This window comes from Sorex araneus, chromosome 3 (assembly GCF_027595985.1).
Source record: "Sorex araneus isolate mSorAra2 chromosome 3, mSorAra2.pri, whole genome shotgun sequence".
NCBI lineage: Eukaryota > Metazoa > Chordata > Mammalia > Eulipotyphla > Soricidae > Sorex > Sorex araneus.
In genome coordinates this window covers 187,413,220-187,432,150 of record NC_073304.1, presented here as the reverse complement: position 1 = coordinate 187,432,150, position 18,931 = coordinate 187,413,220, and the positions used below count along the sequence as shown (strand labels likewise).

Below are 18,931 nucleotides of genomic sequence, written 5' to 3'. Positions count from 1 at the left end.
AAAAATATTTCACTCATTAAAAAATGTGTGCTGTGATTTACTGTTGTTATTGCTACACTTTCTGTGGTAAATTAGCAAATAACTTAAATTCCTTGAATTTAGGAAGGGAAGGAGTAGTCATTTTCCCACTCTTAATTTTGGATCTTTTCTTCTAAAGTAGGTAGTCAAGTTAGATGACTCCTTTGGTAATAAACTTCAGTGAGTAATAAAACTAAGGCCTGATTTGGACTCGTGTCACTGGACTCAGTGACACAGTCCAAACAGAGAAGCTGGACCATCTTTGAGAGAAACTTCATCAGGGGTTATTCCAAGCTCTGTACTCAGGAGTGGCTCCTGGTAGTGCTTGGAGAACCATATGCAGTGAGTAGGATTAAATTGGGATTTGCTGCATGCAAGGCAAATACCTTGTCACCTGTACTATCTGGTGCCCCTTTTTCTCTCAGGTCCTTTAATTTCTGATCAAGTTTCTGCTCATGGGTCACTTTTGGTTATGCTTGTGAAGACTACCAGGTTCTGAGGATTGAACCAAGCCTGGTGCATGCGGAGTATGTGCTCCAGTCCATTGAGTTCTCTCTTTATCCCCTGTCAACTTTTATAAGCATAGAGAACCCCAAATCATGTAACTTGGAGGAATCATAAATAACCCCTTCCCAAAAGCCATCTCAGCATCTCTCCTTTCTCTGAAGAAGCTTGTGTTCTCTCTTTAACATAGCTCCTTTTCTTCTCCCCTTTTCATTTTAAAAATTTTTTGTTTTTTATTCTTTGGACCACACCCAGCAATGCTTGAGAGATCATGCCAGGGATCAAATTTGGTCCCCTGCTTTCAAAGCAGGGGCTCAGTCCTTTGAACTATTTCTCTGACCCCTTTCCTGACATTCTTTTCTTTAAGAATAGGTGAAACTGGAATGAAACTCAGAGGACCTTCCTTTTCCAGTGAAAACCAAAACTGTGGTTCAGCTTGAGAACCACCACTCCCTAAATCAATTCTGACAATAAGCAGATAAAGCGGGTCTCAAGTCCAGCCCGATAGCTACATTCATGCCACTGACAGGACCTGACACTCCCTAAAGTGTTCATGCAGACTTTTTTGGGAAGAGAGGGCAATTTGGACCACATCAGAAGATGCTCAGGGATTACTCCTGCTTCTGTGTCACTCCTGGTAGGGTATAGGGAATCATATGCAGTGGGGCGGTTGAACTAAGTCTTCAGCAGTCAAGACAAGCACCTTATCCTATGTACTATCTATCTCTCTAGCCTCTATTATATATTCCTAATATATTTTATGCCTATTAAAATATTTTATTATTTGCCCATACTCAGTGCTGTGGCTGTTTTTGACAAAGCATGATTCTTGCCACCACTGCCCTGCAGGAGCTGCCTCCACTCCTGAAGCAAGAAAAAAGATCCCTTTGATGCCAGATAGCACAGTGGGTAGTGTGTTTGCCTTGCACACAGCTGACCCGGGTTTGATCCTTGGCATCTCATATGGTCCCCTGAGCACTTCCAGGAATGGTTCATTAGTTCAGAGCCAGGAACAATCCCTGAGCATCATTAGGTGTGACCCCCCCCAAAAAAAAAAACTAAAGAAAAAGGAAAAAGACCCACTTTTAAATTTCTCGTCATATCTCTCCTCTCCTTTCAGATCTAGAAAATGAACTGAAAAATTTTTAATCTTGATGACTCTCATTGTCTCCCTCAGCTCTTCTCATGGGACTGGGCAGTGCACTGAAGACTGACATGGCCACTGAATCCGCACTCAGTTGGGAGGTGACAAGGCTTGAGTAGAGGTTCCATTTTTGAAAACCCTAAAATGTATTTTAAGTGTGCAGAGTTTGGGGTTAGGGCACCTGCTTTGCACTTCGCCAACCAGGTTTCAATCCTGGGCACCCCAACATGGTCCTTGGAGCATGACCATGAGTGACTCGGCCCCCTAAATAGAAGAAATATTCTAACTTAATTGTTATTCACCAAAATAATAAACTGTATCAGTTATCCAAAAGATTGTAAGTTTATTCACCATATAAGACAGGACAAAAGGATGGGAAGCAGAGAGATAGTACAAAGGTTAAGACACTGCCCTACATGCAGCAGGCCCCAGTTAAATACCCAACACTGTATAGTTTCTTAACACCGCTAAATACAACACATGAGTGCAGAGCTGGGAAGAGCCCCCGAGCACCACTCTGAACCCAAACACACTCCTTCATTAAATAAAAGACAAGACAAAGGGAAATAATCATCATATTAACTGTCTTAGTTACATCTTAAATCTCTTAGAGTGTTAGGAACATCAGACCTACCGATAGTGCTGCTTTTGTCTCTCTTTTTATTAATAACAGAAGACAACATAAATTTCACATAAGGCTAAGAGATAGAAAGGAAATAATTATTTAACCCTTGGAGTTACAGAAAAATGTAAAACACACAGCACAATATATAACAAATAACATATTACGTGGTCCCACATAGACACATTTGATCAGCTTAATTATCCTGTTTCTCTGACCATTGGGTTTGGTGCTAGTGGCAGTCAGCAAGAGGTAGGTCAGAAAGGGTACAGTTCCCCAGACAAAGAAAACCTATCATGTGAGCAACTTACCTGAAAGTCTCACATTTCTAAGGCCACATCATCGTAATAGATTCCACACTCCTGACTGGACTTGCCCAAATTGTACAAGAGTATGATGACAGGTCTAGAAAGAACTATATTAGCAATAAGATGGCTGACTGGGAGATGCCATTAACTAATGGAGTTTTACAGAATGAGAACAGGAAAATACATTTTTAAGAAAAGGATGAGACAGACCAGTGGGCACCAAAATGAATTATTGAACCCCTTTCTGAGATGGCCCACTGAGGTTCACCCTACCATATTCAAACATTTAAAAAAATAATTTTTTCCTATGCCAGGCCCATTTTTCCATAACATTTAAATTCCAGGAAAAGAGGTCTAGAAAAGAGAGAAAACCCAGAGGAGGGAGTGAAGCCTATCCATGCTTCTGCCTGAACATAAACAATTTTACTGGGGAAGAAATACATGATGAATTGGAGAGATAGTCAAGTGGGTAAAGTGTTTGCCTTGAATGCAGCTGACCATAACTTGATTGCCAGCACCACATATGATTCCCCAAGCATTTCTGGGAATCAGAATTTTAAGAATGTAATGAGGGGCTGGAACGATAGCACAGCAGGTACGGTGTTTGCTTGCACTCGGCCAACCCGGGTTCGATTCCCAGCATCCCATATGGTCCCCTGAGCACCGCTAGGAGTAATTCCTGAGTGTAGAGCCAGGAGTAACTTCTATTCATCGCCGGGTGTGACCCAAAAAGCAAAAAAACAAGAGTATAATGAAATTTTTTAGGGGTCAGAGAGACAGAGTTTGCTCTACATGTAAGAGGCCAAGGTTTGAACCCTGGCACTATATGGTTTCCCCAAGACCTACTAAGCATTAGCCCTGAGAATAGAGCCAGAAATAGACCCTGAGCACTGTGTGGTGGGTTTAGAAAACCATCCTCACAAAAAATAAAACCCTTAAATTATTAAAGAGATAGTGAATATGGGGGGTCTTAAAAGAACTCCATTTATCCCCTTATTGTAGAAAATGTGGATTAGTTTGTTTTGGTTTGGGCTGGAGTAGTAGCACAGTGGGTAGGGCATTTGCCTTGCACGCAGCTGACCCAGGTTCAATTCCTCCACCCCTCTCGGAGAGCCCGGCAAGCTACCAAGAATATCCCACCCCCAGGCAGAGACTGGCAAGCTCCCCTTGACATATTCGATATGCCAAAAACAGTAACAAGTCTCACAATAGAGATGTTACTGGTGCCTGCTCGAACAAATTGATTGGCAATGGAATGACAGTAATTGAGTGATAGTTTGGTTTATTGAAATTAACCTTCTCAAAAAGGGCATCACCACACAGGGAAACATAATTAGCTTCCTAAGAATATATTAAAATAATGGTATAAATGTTCTACAATTAAATGAAACCCCTGACAATCTAATATGCTCTGGTAATATTGGGTACTATTTTTAAATTTTATGGTCAAATATCTACTCAGGGCTGAAAATGAACCACAAATTTTTAAACCCTAAAGTCTCCTGCTCTGCTTTGGTATATTCCACAGAAATAGACAGGAAGCTAAGAATGTTTATTGTTCCAACTATATTACTTACGGATTCTACCCAGAAAGTGACATAAGGTTGGAGGTAACATTTTTAAGAATCTTCTGAACTGGGCCTCTCCCACCAGTTTTTTTTTTTGTGTTCCTTTGGCTTGGAGAAATAAAAACTAACTATAGAGTATGGATAGGTTGCTAAATTCGATTTTGCTTCAGAAGGTCTAAGGAATTACCACGGAAAAGTTCCCTGTGATAATATTTGTATCACTATTGCAGGCGACTTAGGAGAAGTAAGGAGAGGAGAGGTAGCAGCCTTGAGAAGAGAGCCTACCACTTTCCTCTACCCATCTTGGTCACCAGGAAAGGGGATATGGAGGTTTAGGGGTGATAAAAGTCTGTTTTGAGCACCTGCAAGGCATATACCTTACATCTCATCAGCTCCATATGACAGTCATAGAACTATAAGTTTTACCTGATTTACATGGCATGAATACTTATCCCAGTCACCTGGTCTTTCAGGGAGCTATGAAACTCAAGATGAAGTGAGGAATTGGTCTTTATAGGAAAAGTCCTAGACTCTTCTATTTTTTTCTCCTGTTGATTACTGAAAGGAATTTCAGGAAGGAGACAAATGATGAATAAGGTAAGTTTATTTGGGAAATATGAGAATAGAAGAGTCAATTTTGTGCCCAAGAGACAACACAGTCTTCTCCAGAAAAGAGAAGGCCAAGAATATATCTAGGTAGAGCTGAGGTGAAAGCTCTAAGATGGAAAATGTATCATAAAGTAAAAGAAAGGAGTACATAGCTTAGGCAGATATGGGAATCTACCCAGAATTTGCAAATACACACATTTTTGTCCCTACACACACACAGAGAGAGAGAGAGAGAGAGAGAGAGAGAGAGAGAGAGAGAGAGAGAGAGAGAGAGAGAGAGAGAGAGAGAGAGAGAGAGAGAAATGTCTTGCTAGGATTGTTGTCAAGAGATAAAGCTTGGGATCTTTAGTGGGTTGTTTTCTTGGGGTGGGGGAGGGGGGCACACCTGGCAGTGCTCAGGGCTTACTACTCCTGGCTCTGCCTTCAGGGATCACTGGCAGTACTGGATTCCTGGGGGAGCAAACCCCGGTGGGCCACATTCAGGGCAAATGCTCTACCCTCTGTACCATCACTCAGGCCGCTCCTCTTATTTTGATACTTAGCATGGCCTTTGCTTCTGTACTGCTGAATGGGCTCCATCCAGGGGGTACAACCATGTTCTAAGCCTAGAATTTTGCATCTCAGTTGGGCACTGTATTTCAAAGGCCTTCATGCCTTTGCATTTATTGGTTTACGTTTCAGCATCATTCTCAGGACACATTCCAGGGTCTGCCTACGTCCCTGAGATAGTACCCCACAACATAAATTGTTTGAGACTTGTTTCATGTCTAAGTATCAAAATTTGTGAGCGAATTAAGCATTGTCCTTAAAGGGCCAGCAGACTTACAGACAGGAGAAACTTTTGTAATTTTGCTGGAAAGAAATGAAAACTGTAAAGAAGAGTGTCTTGGGGGCTGGAGCGATAGCACAGAGGGTAGGGTGTTTGCCTTGCACGTGGCCGACCCGGGTTCTATTCCCAGCATCCCATATGGTTCCTGAGCACCGCCAGGAGTAATTCCTGAGTGCATGAGCCAGGAATAACCCCTGTTCATCGCCGGGTGTGACCCAAAAAGAAAAAAAAAAGAAGAGTGTCTTGATTATCCGAAGTGTTCGGGAACCTTACTCCTACTCTCCTAGAGTTGTTGCTCGGACCCTTTTCCCCGCTGGATCTCAGCCTGCTGGCCCCGCCCCCAGGAAGTGAAAAACCTTTCACCTGGTGCATGCTGGGAGGAGGAGCCGCTTCCCTGGAAGCCGACGGCGGCGGAGATGTCATCAGTGGTCGCCCGGAGTCGTCAGCACGTGGCGGGAAGGGGCGGTGCCCGCTAGCTGTCCGCTCCCACGAGCGGCAGGAGCTGCCTGTCCTCGCGCTCGCCTCTCGGTGTCCTTCCGTCATGCCCGAGGAGGCGGGCTTCTCGCTGGCCAAGAGGTTCCGAGGCGCTCCGGGTCTTGCGCTCCCGGCAAGCGGGTGGTGATGCTGCTGGCAGCGGGCGGCGGCGGCGGCGGGAGCCGGAGGCAGCAGGCACCGCTGGCCCATCCCGAGGCCGTGGAGCAGCAGCGCCGGAGCCTGCCCATCTTCCAGGCGCGGCGGCAACTGTTGGTCCAGCTCCGGAACCTGGACAGCGCCATCCTCATCGGTGAGTTGCGGGACTGGCGGATCCTTTCTTGCCCCCGTTCCTGTGTCCGAGAGAACAGTTTTTCTTTGATGCTTCTCACCCTGCGACAAACCTGCCCGCCTTTTCTCTTATGCCAGCCGTGGGGAAAAGTAGGGTACAGTGGCTCCCAGGCTAGTGGCAGCACGGTGTCTTAGGCGAAGACTCATCTTCCCTTTGAAAGAGCAAAGGGGGATCCGGGGCTTTGGCAGATTAGAAGAATGGATCTGAGCTTTTGGGAGAAGGCCGCGTGGGAAGTTGCCCCCGCAGGACATGCTACCCTGAGGGGACTGCTTGATCCGGGAGAGATGCCTCATACATGGGAGTGCTAACGAGAAACTATTTGTTCACCTAGAAGTAGTAATTTTTGCATTGCAGCTTTATTTTTGTTTGCAGTACCAGGGATCAAACCCTTTTTTATATGCAAAGCAAGCGCTCTGTAGCCAAACTAGCCTCTTAGAAATAACAGTTTTTGGTGCATTAATTAAGAGGCGTAATTGTGGGTTGATCAAAGCAGGGAGCTTTGATCCTCAGCATTTAAGTATGAACTCTCCTGATGGTCAGAGAGGATGAGCTCCCAAAGAGAAATCCTAGGGGGAGTTGTTAGACGAAGGGAAAGAAGGGAGTGAGCAAATATATCAATATGGTTTCCTAATACAAGGATCCCAAAATATCCACTTGGATGAAAGGTATTGAGTGTGGCTCCCAACTAAGCAGAACTGTGGAGGGTAAGAGCTGATCTGTGGCTGTGCTGAAGAGTAAATGAGAGAGAGATAAATGAAGGCATTCGGAACAGGGGGAAAAGGAGGGACTGAGAGAAACTTAAAGGTACTCATTGGTAGAAGGAAATTACTGGAGGAGACTGAATATGGAAAGCAGACAGTAATAGAGTGTGGGGGAAGGGACTCTGGGTAACAAAATCTTAGGGCAGAGTTGGTCTGGAATAGAAAGAATAACCTAGAGGCTGTCACAGGAGGTAGGAGGTAAAATGAGCATACCTGTCCAAAACCTTGTTGGGAGAGGTAGAGAGAGAACACGGAATTTGTTCTTCTCTGTGAAAATGATGCAGGAGCTTTGCTGATATAGGAGTTGTAGGGCTTTTGAGAGGCCCCTGGGGAGAATGGAAACACATGATGGACTGCAAACGGAAGATTGTGGATTGATAGTGGCACTGATGATCAGGGACATTGTTGTCCTCACTGCACAATTGGGTTATTTTGATTCTACAAAATAGGTGAAGAGGAAAAGACGTGTAGGGAGACATTGATCCAAATTTGGGGTTTTGCCAGGTGGATTCAGTGGGACAAATGCAGAAGAGCAGATTTTTAGTCCAGGTCAAGAATAATGAGCAGTCAGGATTTCTTGGTGAGAGAGGTGTAGTGGCAGCAAGGGAGGGAAAGGATGTTCAGATTTACTTAGTTCTTTGTACTAATTAAGTAGTATTAAAGAAACCCACAGAAGGTAGGTAGAAGATGACATAGGGTGATCACTATGCACAAGGCTTAAGTATATGGAAGCAATAGGCAGATCTCTGCCCACCAGGATTTAAATATCTTTGCACAAAGCAGGCTTGTGAATGCTGGAAGAGCAATGAAAAAGACACTGATGAGTGCAGAGGTGGCCTCTAGTGCAGCCACAAAGGAGATCTAACTCATCCTATAGAGTTTGCCAGGCAGCCAACATGAGAGCAAGCATTTCATATCAGACCACGATCTATGAGGTACATTGAAGAAAAAGCCTGCAAAACCTTCCACGACATTGAAGCTAAAGGTATCTTCAAAGAGGAAACGTAACTAACCAAACAAGTGGAAGCAGAGATAAGTAAATGGGACTGTCTTTAACTCAGAAGCTGCTGCACCTCAAAAGAAACAGCAGCCAGGATATAAAGAGAGCCTATGGAATGGGAAAGGATATTCACCAAATACCCTTTTGATAAGGGGCTAATATCAAGGATATACAAGGCACTGGTTGAACTCTACTAGAAGAAAACATCCAATCGCATCAGAAAATCGGGTGACGAAATGAACAGAAACTTCCTCAAAGAAGAAATCTGGCTAAAAGACATGGAAAAACTGCTCTCCATCACTAATCATCAGGGAGATGCAGATCAAAACAACAATGAGATACCATCTCACACCACAAAGACTGGCACACATCCAAAAGAACAAAAGCAATTGGTGTTGGCATGGATGTGGGGAGAATGGGACTCTCCTTCATTGTTGGTAGGAATGCCGACTCATCCAACCTTTTTGGAAAACAATATGGACGTTTCTCAAAAAACTGAAAATTGAGCTCCTATTTGCCCCAGCAATACCACTTATGGGAATATATCCTGACAGTGCAAAAAAGCACAGTAGAAATGACATCTGCACTCATCTGTTCATTGCAGCACTGTTCATTATAGCCAAGATCTGGAAACAACCTGAGTGCCCAAGAAGAGATGAATAGATAAAGAAACTGTGGCACATCTACACAATGGAATACTATGCAGCTGTTAGGAAAGATGAAGTCATGAAATTTGCATATAAATGGATTGACATGGAGATGCTAAGTGAAATGAGTCAGAAAGAAAAGGACAGACATAGAATGACTGCACTCATTTGTGGAATATAAAATATCATAATGAGACTAGCATCCAAGGACAATAGAGACAAGGGCCAGAAAGATTACTCCATGGTTGGAAGCTTTCCTTTTGAGCAGGGGAAGAAGGCAGCTGGCTAGCGAAGGGATCACTAAGTCAATGATGATTGGAGGAATTGCTTAGGATGGGAGATGTGTGCTGAAAGTAGAGGACAAAAATGATGGTCTCTCATTATCTGTAATGTGTATTGCAAACCATAATACCCATAAGTAGAGAGAGAAAGTGGGCAGTTATCTGCCATAGAGGCAGGGAGAGAGGTGGAATGGGGGGGGCAAGGGGAGGATACTGGGGACATTGGTGGTGGAAAATGTACACTGGTGGAGAGATGAGTATTGGATCATTGTATAACTGAAACTCAAACATGAAAGTGTTGTAACTGTAGCTCACAGTTATTCAATTAAAAAAAATGGATAGAGAGAGAGAATGGCTAGAGAATGTAGAGAATAGTGAAGAACTTTTTGGGGGGGTGAGGAGTGAGGTGTTTGTTTTGTTTCAGGCTGCACTTAGTGATCCTCAGGAATCACCCCTGGCAGGGCTTGGGGAACCATCTTATGTGGTGCTGGGGTTGTCGGCCATATGCAAGGCAAAAAAGTGCCCTGTCTTTTGTACTATTACTTGGGTCTGGTGAGGCATTTCTTATGGCCACAGTATGTAAACTGAAGATTCTTCATGTCAGAACAAATAAGTCTCATTAATGCTTTTGTGCTTTTGCAAAGTATGATATATGTATATATATATTTTGCTTTTTGGGCCACATCCGGCGATGCACAGGGGTTACTCCTGGCTCTGCACTCGGGAATTACCCCTGGAGGTGCTCAGGGGACCATATGAGATGCTGAGAATCGAACCCAGATCGGCTACATGCAAGGCAAATGCCCTACCCACTGTGCTATTGCTCTAGCCCCAATTACTTTAATTTTATGTTTTTACAACCTACTGTTGAACATGAACATTGTTTCTAATTTTTTGCTTTTAGGAGCAAAGTTAAATAAAGTGTGTGTTTTCTGTGGATCAAACCCAGGGGTCATACTTGCAGGATGCATGCTATGCCACTAAGCCACATGCCTTACCCAATAAAACATCTCTGAAGCTATATACATCCTTACAATTTCCTTTGGAATAAATTCCTCCAAAAGGAACAAGGATTTTAAAAGTTTTCTAATAAAAAATCTGGCCTTTTGAGAAACAATTCCTGTTGACCTTTCACCAGTAGTAGATACCATTACTATCTATTTCTCTGTGGCTCTCTCAGCTTATCCTTTCCTCTGGCTTTTCTTCTGTGGGGCAGGGAGAGGGGTTACTGTGAGTGTTATTCAGGTGACCATGTGGTTCCAGGGATTGAATTTCTGCAAAGCATGTGTATCAACCCTTTGAGACATCTCCCTGGTTCCCTTCCTTCTGGTTTTTATCTGGTGAAATGTGTTTCAGTTTTGGGGCTGGAGAGATAGCACAGTGGGTAGGGCGTTTGCCTTGCACGCGGCCGACCCAGGTTCAAATCCCAGCATCCCATATGGTCCCCTGAGCACGGCCAGGGGTAATTCCTGAGTGCAGAGCCAGGAGTAACCCCTGTGCATCGCCAGGTGTGACCCAAAAAAAAAAAGCAAAAAAAAAAAAAAAGAAATGTGTTTCAGTTTGCATTTAAATGAGACTTTTCTTTTCTAGGTGAAACTGGCTCTGGGAAGACGACTCAGCTCCCTCAGTACCTCTACGAAGGAGGCATTAGCCGCCAGGGCATCATTGCTGTGACCCAGCCTCGTCGAGTAGCTGCCATCTCTCTAGCTACTAGAGTCTCAGATGAGAAAAGAACTGAACTAGGGAAGCTGGTACGTAATTTCCTTATTTGCTAACATTTCTTTTCCCCACACCTGCACACCCTGCCCCCTACTTTGTTTTGTTTGTTTTGGGCCACACCCAGTACTGTATATGATTCATTAGCATTTGTGTTTTTCAGTTCACATAAAAAACATCTTGGACAGGCCAGAGATACAGTACAGTGGGTAGGGCACTTGTCTTGCCTGTGGCTGACCTTAATTCTATCCCCCCCACACTCCATATGGTCCCCTAGGCTTGCAAGGAGTGATCCTTGAGCATTGCTAGGTGTGGCCTAACAATAAAAAAAAAAAAGAAAGAAAGAAAGAAAAGAAAAGAAAAAAAGCCAAACCGTGGACTTCTTTTCATGTATGTACATTGCTTCACTGACTATTAGTTGGGATTAGGAGACTAATTACTAATTGTTCTTGTTTTGTTCTGGACCTTGGGATCAGACCTAAGGCTTCAAACACATTCTGATGCTAGTTTTCATATTCTTTGTTATGCTTATCTTAATTGCAGCTAAAGTGACATGTCATTGACCACTAGACTGCATGTTTCTGAGAGAACAGATCAGCATCAGTATTGGTCTTGTTCCTACTGATAATCCAAGTGCCTGGTGTGGTGCAGGATACTTAGTAGATGTGCAGCAAGCATGTGATGAATGAATGATTTCTTCTCAAAGGTTGGCTATACGGTACGCTTTGATGATGTCACCTCAGAAGATACCAGGATCAAGTTCCTGACAGATGGCATGCTTCTTCGTGAAGCAATTTCAGACTCCTTGCTTCGGAAGTACAGCTGTGTCATTTTAGATGAAGCCCATGAACGGACAATCCATACAGATGTGCTCTTTGGTGTGGTGAAAGCTGCACAGAAGAGGCGAAAGGAACTGGGGAAGCTGCCCCTCAAAGTAGGTAGAGCCAGACTTGTGCTTCCTCCTCAGTTTCCTTCTTCACCCATTCTGTTTTAGAACGATGAAGAAAGATTACTGGGATGGGAGTAATACAGGCCTCCTCCTATGCTTTTAGGACTGGAGAGCAGCATAAGGCTGTCACAAGTGTTGTTTCCCATCTTTCTCATATCTTTATCTAGATAATTGTGATGTCAGCTACGATGGATGTAGACCTGTTCTCTCAGTATTTCAATGGTGCCCCTGTACTCTACCTGGAGGGTCGGCAGTATCCAATCCAGGTTTTTTACACTAAACAACCTCAGCATGATTACCTGCACGCCGCACTTGTTTCAGTCTTCCAGATCCACCAGGTATGGAACGGGGTGCAAATGCATGAAAAAGTTAATTTTACATTTCTGTTGGTAGAATATTTCACTCTGAAAAGAAAAACTACTCTTTGAAATGACTTTGTAGGATATTTGGTATAAGTTCATTAACCATGCCCAAGTTTTTAATCCTTAATTACAATATCTCTTATTTCTCTAAAAAAAAAAGAAACAGCCAGGGAGATGACTCACAGGGTTGGAGTGCATGTATTACAACCTCAGGTGGAATGATTACATGATTACAATCTCAGGTGGAATCACTTGCACTCCGTGGTCCCCTAAGCACTTCTGGGAGTGCCCCTCATCTCTGGCATTGAGCTGGGAGTCGTCCCAAGTATTACAGGTGTGGCACTGAAAAAACAAAAGAAAAAAAGAGAAATAATTGAACCATGTCTAGCCTCAACTAAGCCAAACAAATCCCCTATGTATGTTACAACATGGCTTGCAATTTTTTGACTGTAAAACCCATAATGAAGCATGCTTTTTTGGCGGGGAGGGAGGAAATGTGGGGGGCAGACATTTGGTGGTGTCTGGGATTATTCCTGGCTCTACAGTCAGGGATCAATTCTGGCGGAGCTTGAGGAACTCAGATTAGCCAGGTGCAGGGCAAGCCTGCCTCTATGGCAGGCACTTTTCTTCTCTCTCTCTCTCTCTCTCTCTCTCTCTCTCTCTCTCTCTCTCTCTCTCTCTCTCTCTCTCTGTTTCATTCTATTTCTGTCTGTCTCTCTGACTCTCCCTTTCCTTCTCTCCCTCTCCTTTTGGGCATAGTAGTTTGCAAATAGGTACTAAAAGGTTATCAAGAATATTGGTATTCTTGATATTCTCTGTACTATCTGTACTTATTCTCTGTACTATCACTCAAGTTCTAAGAAGCACATTTTATATTGCAACCAGTACAACACATACTAAACTTTTAAAAGGGGTCTCAGCTGTTGTTGCCTAGGGTTACTCTTGGCTCTTCACTCAGGAATCACTCCCAGTGGGCTTGGGGGACCATATGGGATGCTGAGGATAGAACCCAGCTTGGCCGCGTGGAAGCACCTTATGTATTGTACTATCTCCCCAGCCCCACAATGCATATATAGCTGTATATTTTACAAGTGTAAAAGCCCAAATTAAGTCCTAATTCTGCATGGTCTCCAAACACCATGGGCCTGAGGAGCACTGTACTGATGGACCCATCTGCTTTCTTTTTTTTAATTGAATCACTGTGAGATAGACCCTTATAAAGCTGCTCACGATTAGGTTTCAGTCATACAGTGTTCCAACACCCATCCCTCCAACCAGTGTACATTTCCCAGTACCCGTGTCCCCAGATTCCCTCCCATTACCCCCCGTCCCCCAGCCTGCCTCTATGGCAGGCACTTTTCTTCTCTCTCTCTCTCTCTCTGTTTCATTCTATTTCTGTCTCTCTGACTCTCCCTTTCCTTCTCTCCCTCTCCTTTTGGGCATAGTAGTTTGCAAATAGGTACTGAAAGGTTATCAAGAATATTTCCTTGACTACTTTTAACACTCAGTTCTTGTCCAGCGTGATCACTCAACAGCTACCATTGTCATACTGGTCTCTTCTCTATCTTACCTACTCTCCGCCCTTTACCTACAGTTGTCGTTTGTTCTAACCACTGACCAGTCCTCCTAGCCCATTTTCCCTGGCCGTGGATATTAGTCTTCTACTATATTTTTTATATACCACAAATAAATGCTGTCTTTCTATCTCTCTCTTCTGACTCATTTCACTCAGCATGATACTCTCCATGCCCATCCATTTATAGGCAGATTTCATGACTTCATTTTTCCTAACAGCTGCATAGTGTTCCATTATGTAGATGTGCCATAGTTTCTTTATCCATTCGTCTGTTCTCAGGCACTCAAGTAGCCAGATCCTGACTATTATGAATAGTGCTGCAATGAACATAGAGGTGAAGATGGTGTTCCTGCTGTATGTTTTTGGTCCCCAAGGGTATATTCCCAATAGTGGTATTTCTGGGTCAAATGGGAGCTTAATTTTTAGTTTTTTTGAGGAATATTCACATTGTTTTCAAAAAGGCTGGACCAGTTGGCTTTCCAACTGATGAGCAGTGAATGAGAGACCCTTTCTCCACGCATCCACTCCAGCACCGTGTGCTGTGTGCCAGACTGTGTGCCAGTCTCTGTAATGTGAGATGATATCTTTTTGTTTTGATTTGCATCTCCCTGATGATCAGGGGTGAAGAGCATTTTTTTTTTCTTTTTGGGTCACACCTGGCGATGCACAGGGGTTATTCCTGGCTCTGCACTCAGGAATTACTCTTGGCGGTGGTGCTCAGGGGACCATATGGGATGCTGGGAATTGAACCTGGGTCAGCCTGGGTCGGCTGCATGCAAGGCAAGCGCCCTACCCGCTGTGCTATTGCTCCAGCCCGGGGTGAAGAGCATTTTTTCATGTGCCTTTTGGCTATTTGAATTTCTTCCTTAGGAAATTTCTGTTCATTCCTTCTCTTCATTTTTTGATGGTGTTGGATGTTTCATTCTTGTAAAGTTCTACCAACTGGGTTACAGTTCTACTTCCAGCACACTTCTAAAACTGTAGGAGTCCCCTCTCACCTAGGTGCTCATTAGGGCACCTTAGTCAAGGAGGGGTCTTCTAGTTCACTGTCACTGCTTGTTCGGTTCATTGCCACTGGACCTATGTCTTGTAAAATGAAGAATCCAGTTAACCTCTGAGTCTCAGATACTCTAATCACATGTATTTTTTGCACATGAAAGTGTGTGGTGGGCTTACTCCTGTCTGTGTGCTCAAGATTACTCTTGGTGGAGCTTAGGGGGCCATTTGGAATGCCAGGGATTGAACTTGAGTTCTATGTAAGGCATATACATGCAAGGCAAGCACCCCACCCATTGTACTATCCAGCCTGAAAGTACTTTTGAATGCATCATTTAATAAGATCTCCTTTTCCTGATGATGCGGGCCGAATATAGACTAGAGACTGAACACAATGGCCACTCAACACCTTTATTGCAAACCACAACATCTAATCAGAGAGAGAGAACAAAGGGGAATACCCTGCCATAGTGGCAGTGTGGGGTGGGGGGAGACGGGACTGTGGAGGGGGGAGGGATGTTGGGTTTGCTGGTGGTGGAGAACGGGCACTGGTGAAGGGATGGGTTATCAAACTTTGTAAGGGAGAAACACGAGCACAAAAATGTATAAATCTGTAACTGTAAAAAAAAAAAAAAAGATCTCCTTTTCCCGCATGATGATCTCTAGCTATTTCTGTGAATCAGGATTTCTTCAAGTTGTCTCTTATTTTAGATCACATCTGGCACAAGTGGGGGAACCATATGGGATGCTAGGGATCAAACCTGGGTCCACTACCTACAAGGCAAACACCCTTCTTGCTGTGTTATCCCTCTAGCCCCATCTGTCTTGTTACAGCAGCTTCATCTTTCAAGATAATTATGAAATTAGAAACTCTAAATTGAAATTATGAAAAAATGTTGATAATTTGAAATTATGGAAAAGGAAGCTCCGTGTGGATATTTTTGTATTCCTGGTTGTGTTTTTTATATTTTCTTGTTACAAAAGTAGATTGGTGAATTTTATTCAAAAGTTTTGTAGTCAAGGCCAGAGAAATAGCTCAATAGACTGAGATGTTTTGCATGCAGGAGGCCCAGCTTCAATCCTTGGCACTGCATAGTCCCCTGAGCACCATCTGGAGTGAGCACACCATCTGAAGTCATCCAAAAACAGATGAACAAACAAAATTTCCTTAATTGGTATTTATATTATTGTTTTGGGAACTCACCAGGGGGACATATAGTGCTAAGGATTGAACCTAGTGTCTCACACATGCAAGACTTTTGATCTATTACATGAGCCATCTCTCTGACACTAATTGTTTATTGGGGGCAGTAGCAATATTTAGGGTTTACTCCCTTCATAAACTCTGGGGTCACTCCTTGTGGTGCTCAAGGAGCCATGCTTGTGCTCAGAATTAAAGGCAGGCATCTGCATGCAAAGCATGTGCTCTAGCCCTTTGAGAGATCTCCCCGGCTCTGCTTAATTGCTATTTATTTATCATTCTTGGGGTCACACCCAGCAATGTGCAGGGGCTACTGCTGTCTTTGCTCTCAGAAATTATTCCTGGCAGTGCTTGGGGGACCATATAGGATGCTGGGGATCGAACCCAGGTAGGTTATGTGCAAATCAAACACCCCACCCCCTGTATTATGGTACTTGGGGGACCATACATGGTGCTGGGCATATAACTAGGATTGGCGTATGCACCTTAGCCTCTGTACTATTTCTCCAACCCTTAATTGTTTAGGGCTTATAACTGACTTGGGGCTGGAGATATAGTGCAGTAGGTAGGGTCCTTGCCTTCCTTGTGACTGACCAGGTTTGATCCCTTGTACCCCATATGGTCCTCCGAGCCCTGCCAGAAGTGATTTCTCAGCGTACAGCCAGGAGAAAGCCCTGAGTACTACTTGGTGTGTCCCAAAAACAAAATTTTTTTTGTTAACATAAAAAAAGTGAACATAACTGACTAGAGCTGGAGAGAGAGTTCAGTGGGTGAGTACGTGGTGATTGCATGTGGGAGACCTGGATTCAATTCCCTACACCTTAGTCACACACAAAAATCAAAAGAAGTAGTAATAAAAACCATATTGACTAACTCAGGTGAGCTGTATGTTATGTATTATTGATAAGGCTATTCTTCCAAAGATGACATAGGTACATGTGCGTCTCTGCACTTAGCAGGTAAGGAAAATAACACTGGGGGCCAGGAAGATAGCTCAGAGGTCTGTCTTTAAAGTACATGCTTTGCTTGCAGGAGGCCTGGGTTCAATCCCAGGACTGTATGGTCTCTGGAGAGTATAGCTGGGCACAGCTTTGCCGCAACAAACCAGACGTAGCCCTGAGTACTGCCTGGTGTAGCCCAAACTGGTCACTGGGAGTGACCCCAGAGCACTGTGTAAGGAAGGTCCCTGAGTCCCCTGAGCACCCTGAGTAATGCTACTGCCTCAATTCCCTAACCCCTCCAAAATAAAAAGAGGAAAGAAAGAAAAAGAACACTGGGGAATCATCAGTGACCATTGTTTTGTTTTGTGCAACCTGTCAATTTTTCCTAATCACACTTCACCATTTTTATAGGAAGCTCCTTCTTCTCAGGATATCCTGGTGTTCCTTACCGGTCAGGAGGAGATAGAAGCAATGAGCAAGACATGCCGGGACATTGCAAAGCACCTGCCAGATGGCTGCCCCTCAATGCTGGTTCTTCCTCTCTATGCTTCCCTGCCTTACGCACAACAGCTCCGTGTCTTTCAGGTGGCCCCAAAGGTGTGTGCAGCAGCTCGCCTGTCCATCTCTGTCCCTGGGAACCTCAAAGGACCTGTCAGTGGCACTTAAAATGCCCATTACTGGACTCCATATAATGTGTATGGGACAGAGTGCTCAATTACCAGATGTACTGACTAAAAAACAGCTGAAATATTATGTGTAGCACTGTAGCACTGTTGTCCCATTGTTCATCAATTTGCTTGAGCGGGCACCAGTATTACTGTTATGTGTAGCTACAAATAAACTTCCCATAGTAAGAATAGGTAAATAGTGGTTAGGGGAATAGAGAGAGTAAAATGCAAAAGCTGAAAAGTCAATGAGTAGTATTTCTAAGGTCTTATGTAAATAAGCCAATAATACCAGTTAGTAGGTATCCTTGCTGTGCCAGGCACTACACCAGTTTCTCTTAATATGTGTTGTCTCTCATTTTAAGAATTGGCAGGGTAGGTGCTGGTTTTATTTTGTAAATGTTGGTCCCCTAAAAAGTAAAATAACAGTTGCTCAAGGGTCATGTAGTAAGTAACAGACAGGACCAGAACTTTAACCAATTTCTGTCTCTAAATCTTGTGCCTATTCTATATCCCATTGTCTCAAAAAAGTTGTAATACTAAATGGGATGTAGCTCAGTGGTAGAGCACGCTTGACTCACACTTGCATTGCATATGTGAGGCACAGGATTTGATCCCAGGCACCAAACACACACACACACACACACACACACACACACACACACACACACACACACACAAAGGGACTGGAATAGCTCCTTTTCCCATACTCTCTACTTCACCGCCCCCCCCCACACACACACACACACAAGGACTGGAATAGCTGCTTTTCCCATACTCTACCTCACCTCACTCACTTTAAAGACCAACCGTCTGGGTCTAGAGCCATAGTAGGTAAGTGTTTGAGTGTTTGCCTTGGCATCTGACCTGGGTTTGATCTTCAGAACCCCATGCAGACCCCTGATTACCAGGAGTGATCCCTTAGTACAGTCAGAAGTAAGCCCTGAGCACTGCCAGGTGTGGCCCCAGAACAAAAAATTAAAAAAATAAAGACCAACCATCAATATTAGCAACTCAATAACAAAGTCATCTTTTTATCTTTTTTATTTTTGGGGGGGCCACATCTGGCAGTGCTGAGGGTGGGGAACCACATGGGATGTAGGGGACTGAACCTGGGTCTGCTGTGAAAAGCAAGTGCCATACCCGCTGTACTCTCCAACCCAAAAATTATCTTTCTTGAATTGTGGAAATTAATGGTAAGGAATATGTTTTTAAAACTTCTGAATCATGTGCATTATACGGGTTTTGGTTTTCTTCCTTCTTCTAGGGCTATCGCAAAGTCATCATTTCAACTAACATCGCTGAAACCTCCATAACTGTTACAGGAATAAAATATGTAGTTGACACGGGCATGGTTAAAGCAAAGAAGTATAACCCTGGTGAGAATTTGTAGCTCATAAATGTCTTTTTT

The 18,931-nt window shown here is 43.8% G+C and overlaps 1 protein-coding gene across 1 annotated transcript in view; it reads left to right on the top strand.

Annotated features, from left to right (window-relative positions):
- The first annotated feature begins 6,017 nt into the window (after positions 1-6,017).
- DHX33 (DEAH-box helicase 33) overlaps positions 6,018-18,931 on the top strand; it is a 29,508-nt gene continuing 16,594 nt past the window's right edge. The window contains 7 exon segments of the mRNA XM_004604945.3: positions 6,018-6,183; positions 6,186-6,386; positions 10,705-10,865; positions 11,537-11,764; positions 11,947-12,117; positions 17,267-17,452; positions 18,788-18,899. Coding sequence (XP_004605002.3) covers positions 6,144-6,183; positions 6,186-6,386; positions 10,705-10,865; positions 11,537-11,764; positions 11,947-12,117; positions 17,267-17,452; positions 18,788-18,899 — 1,099 coding nt within the window. The 5' untranslated portion in view covers positions 6,018-6,143.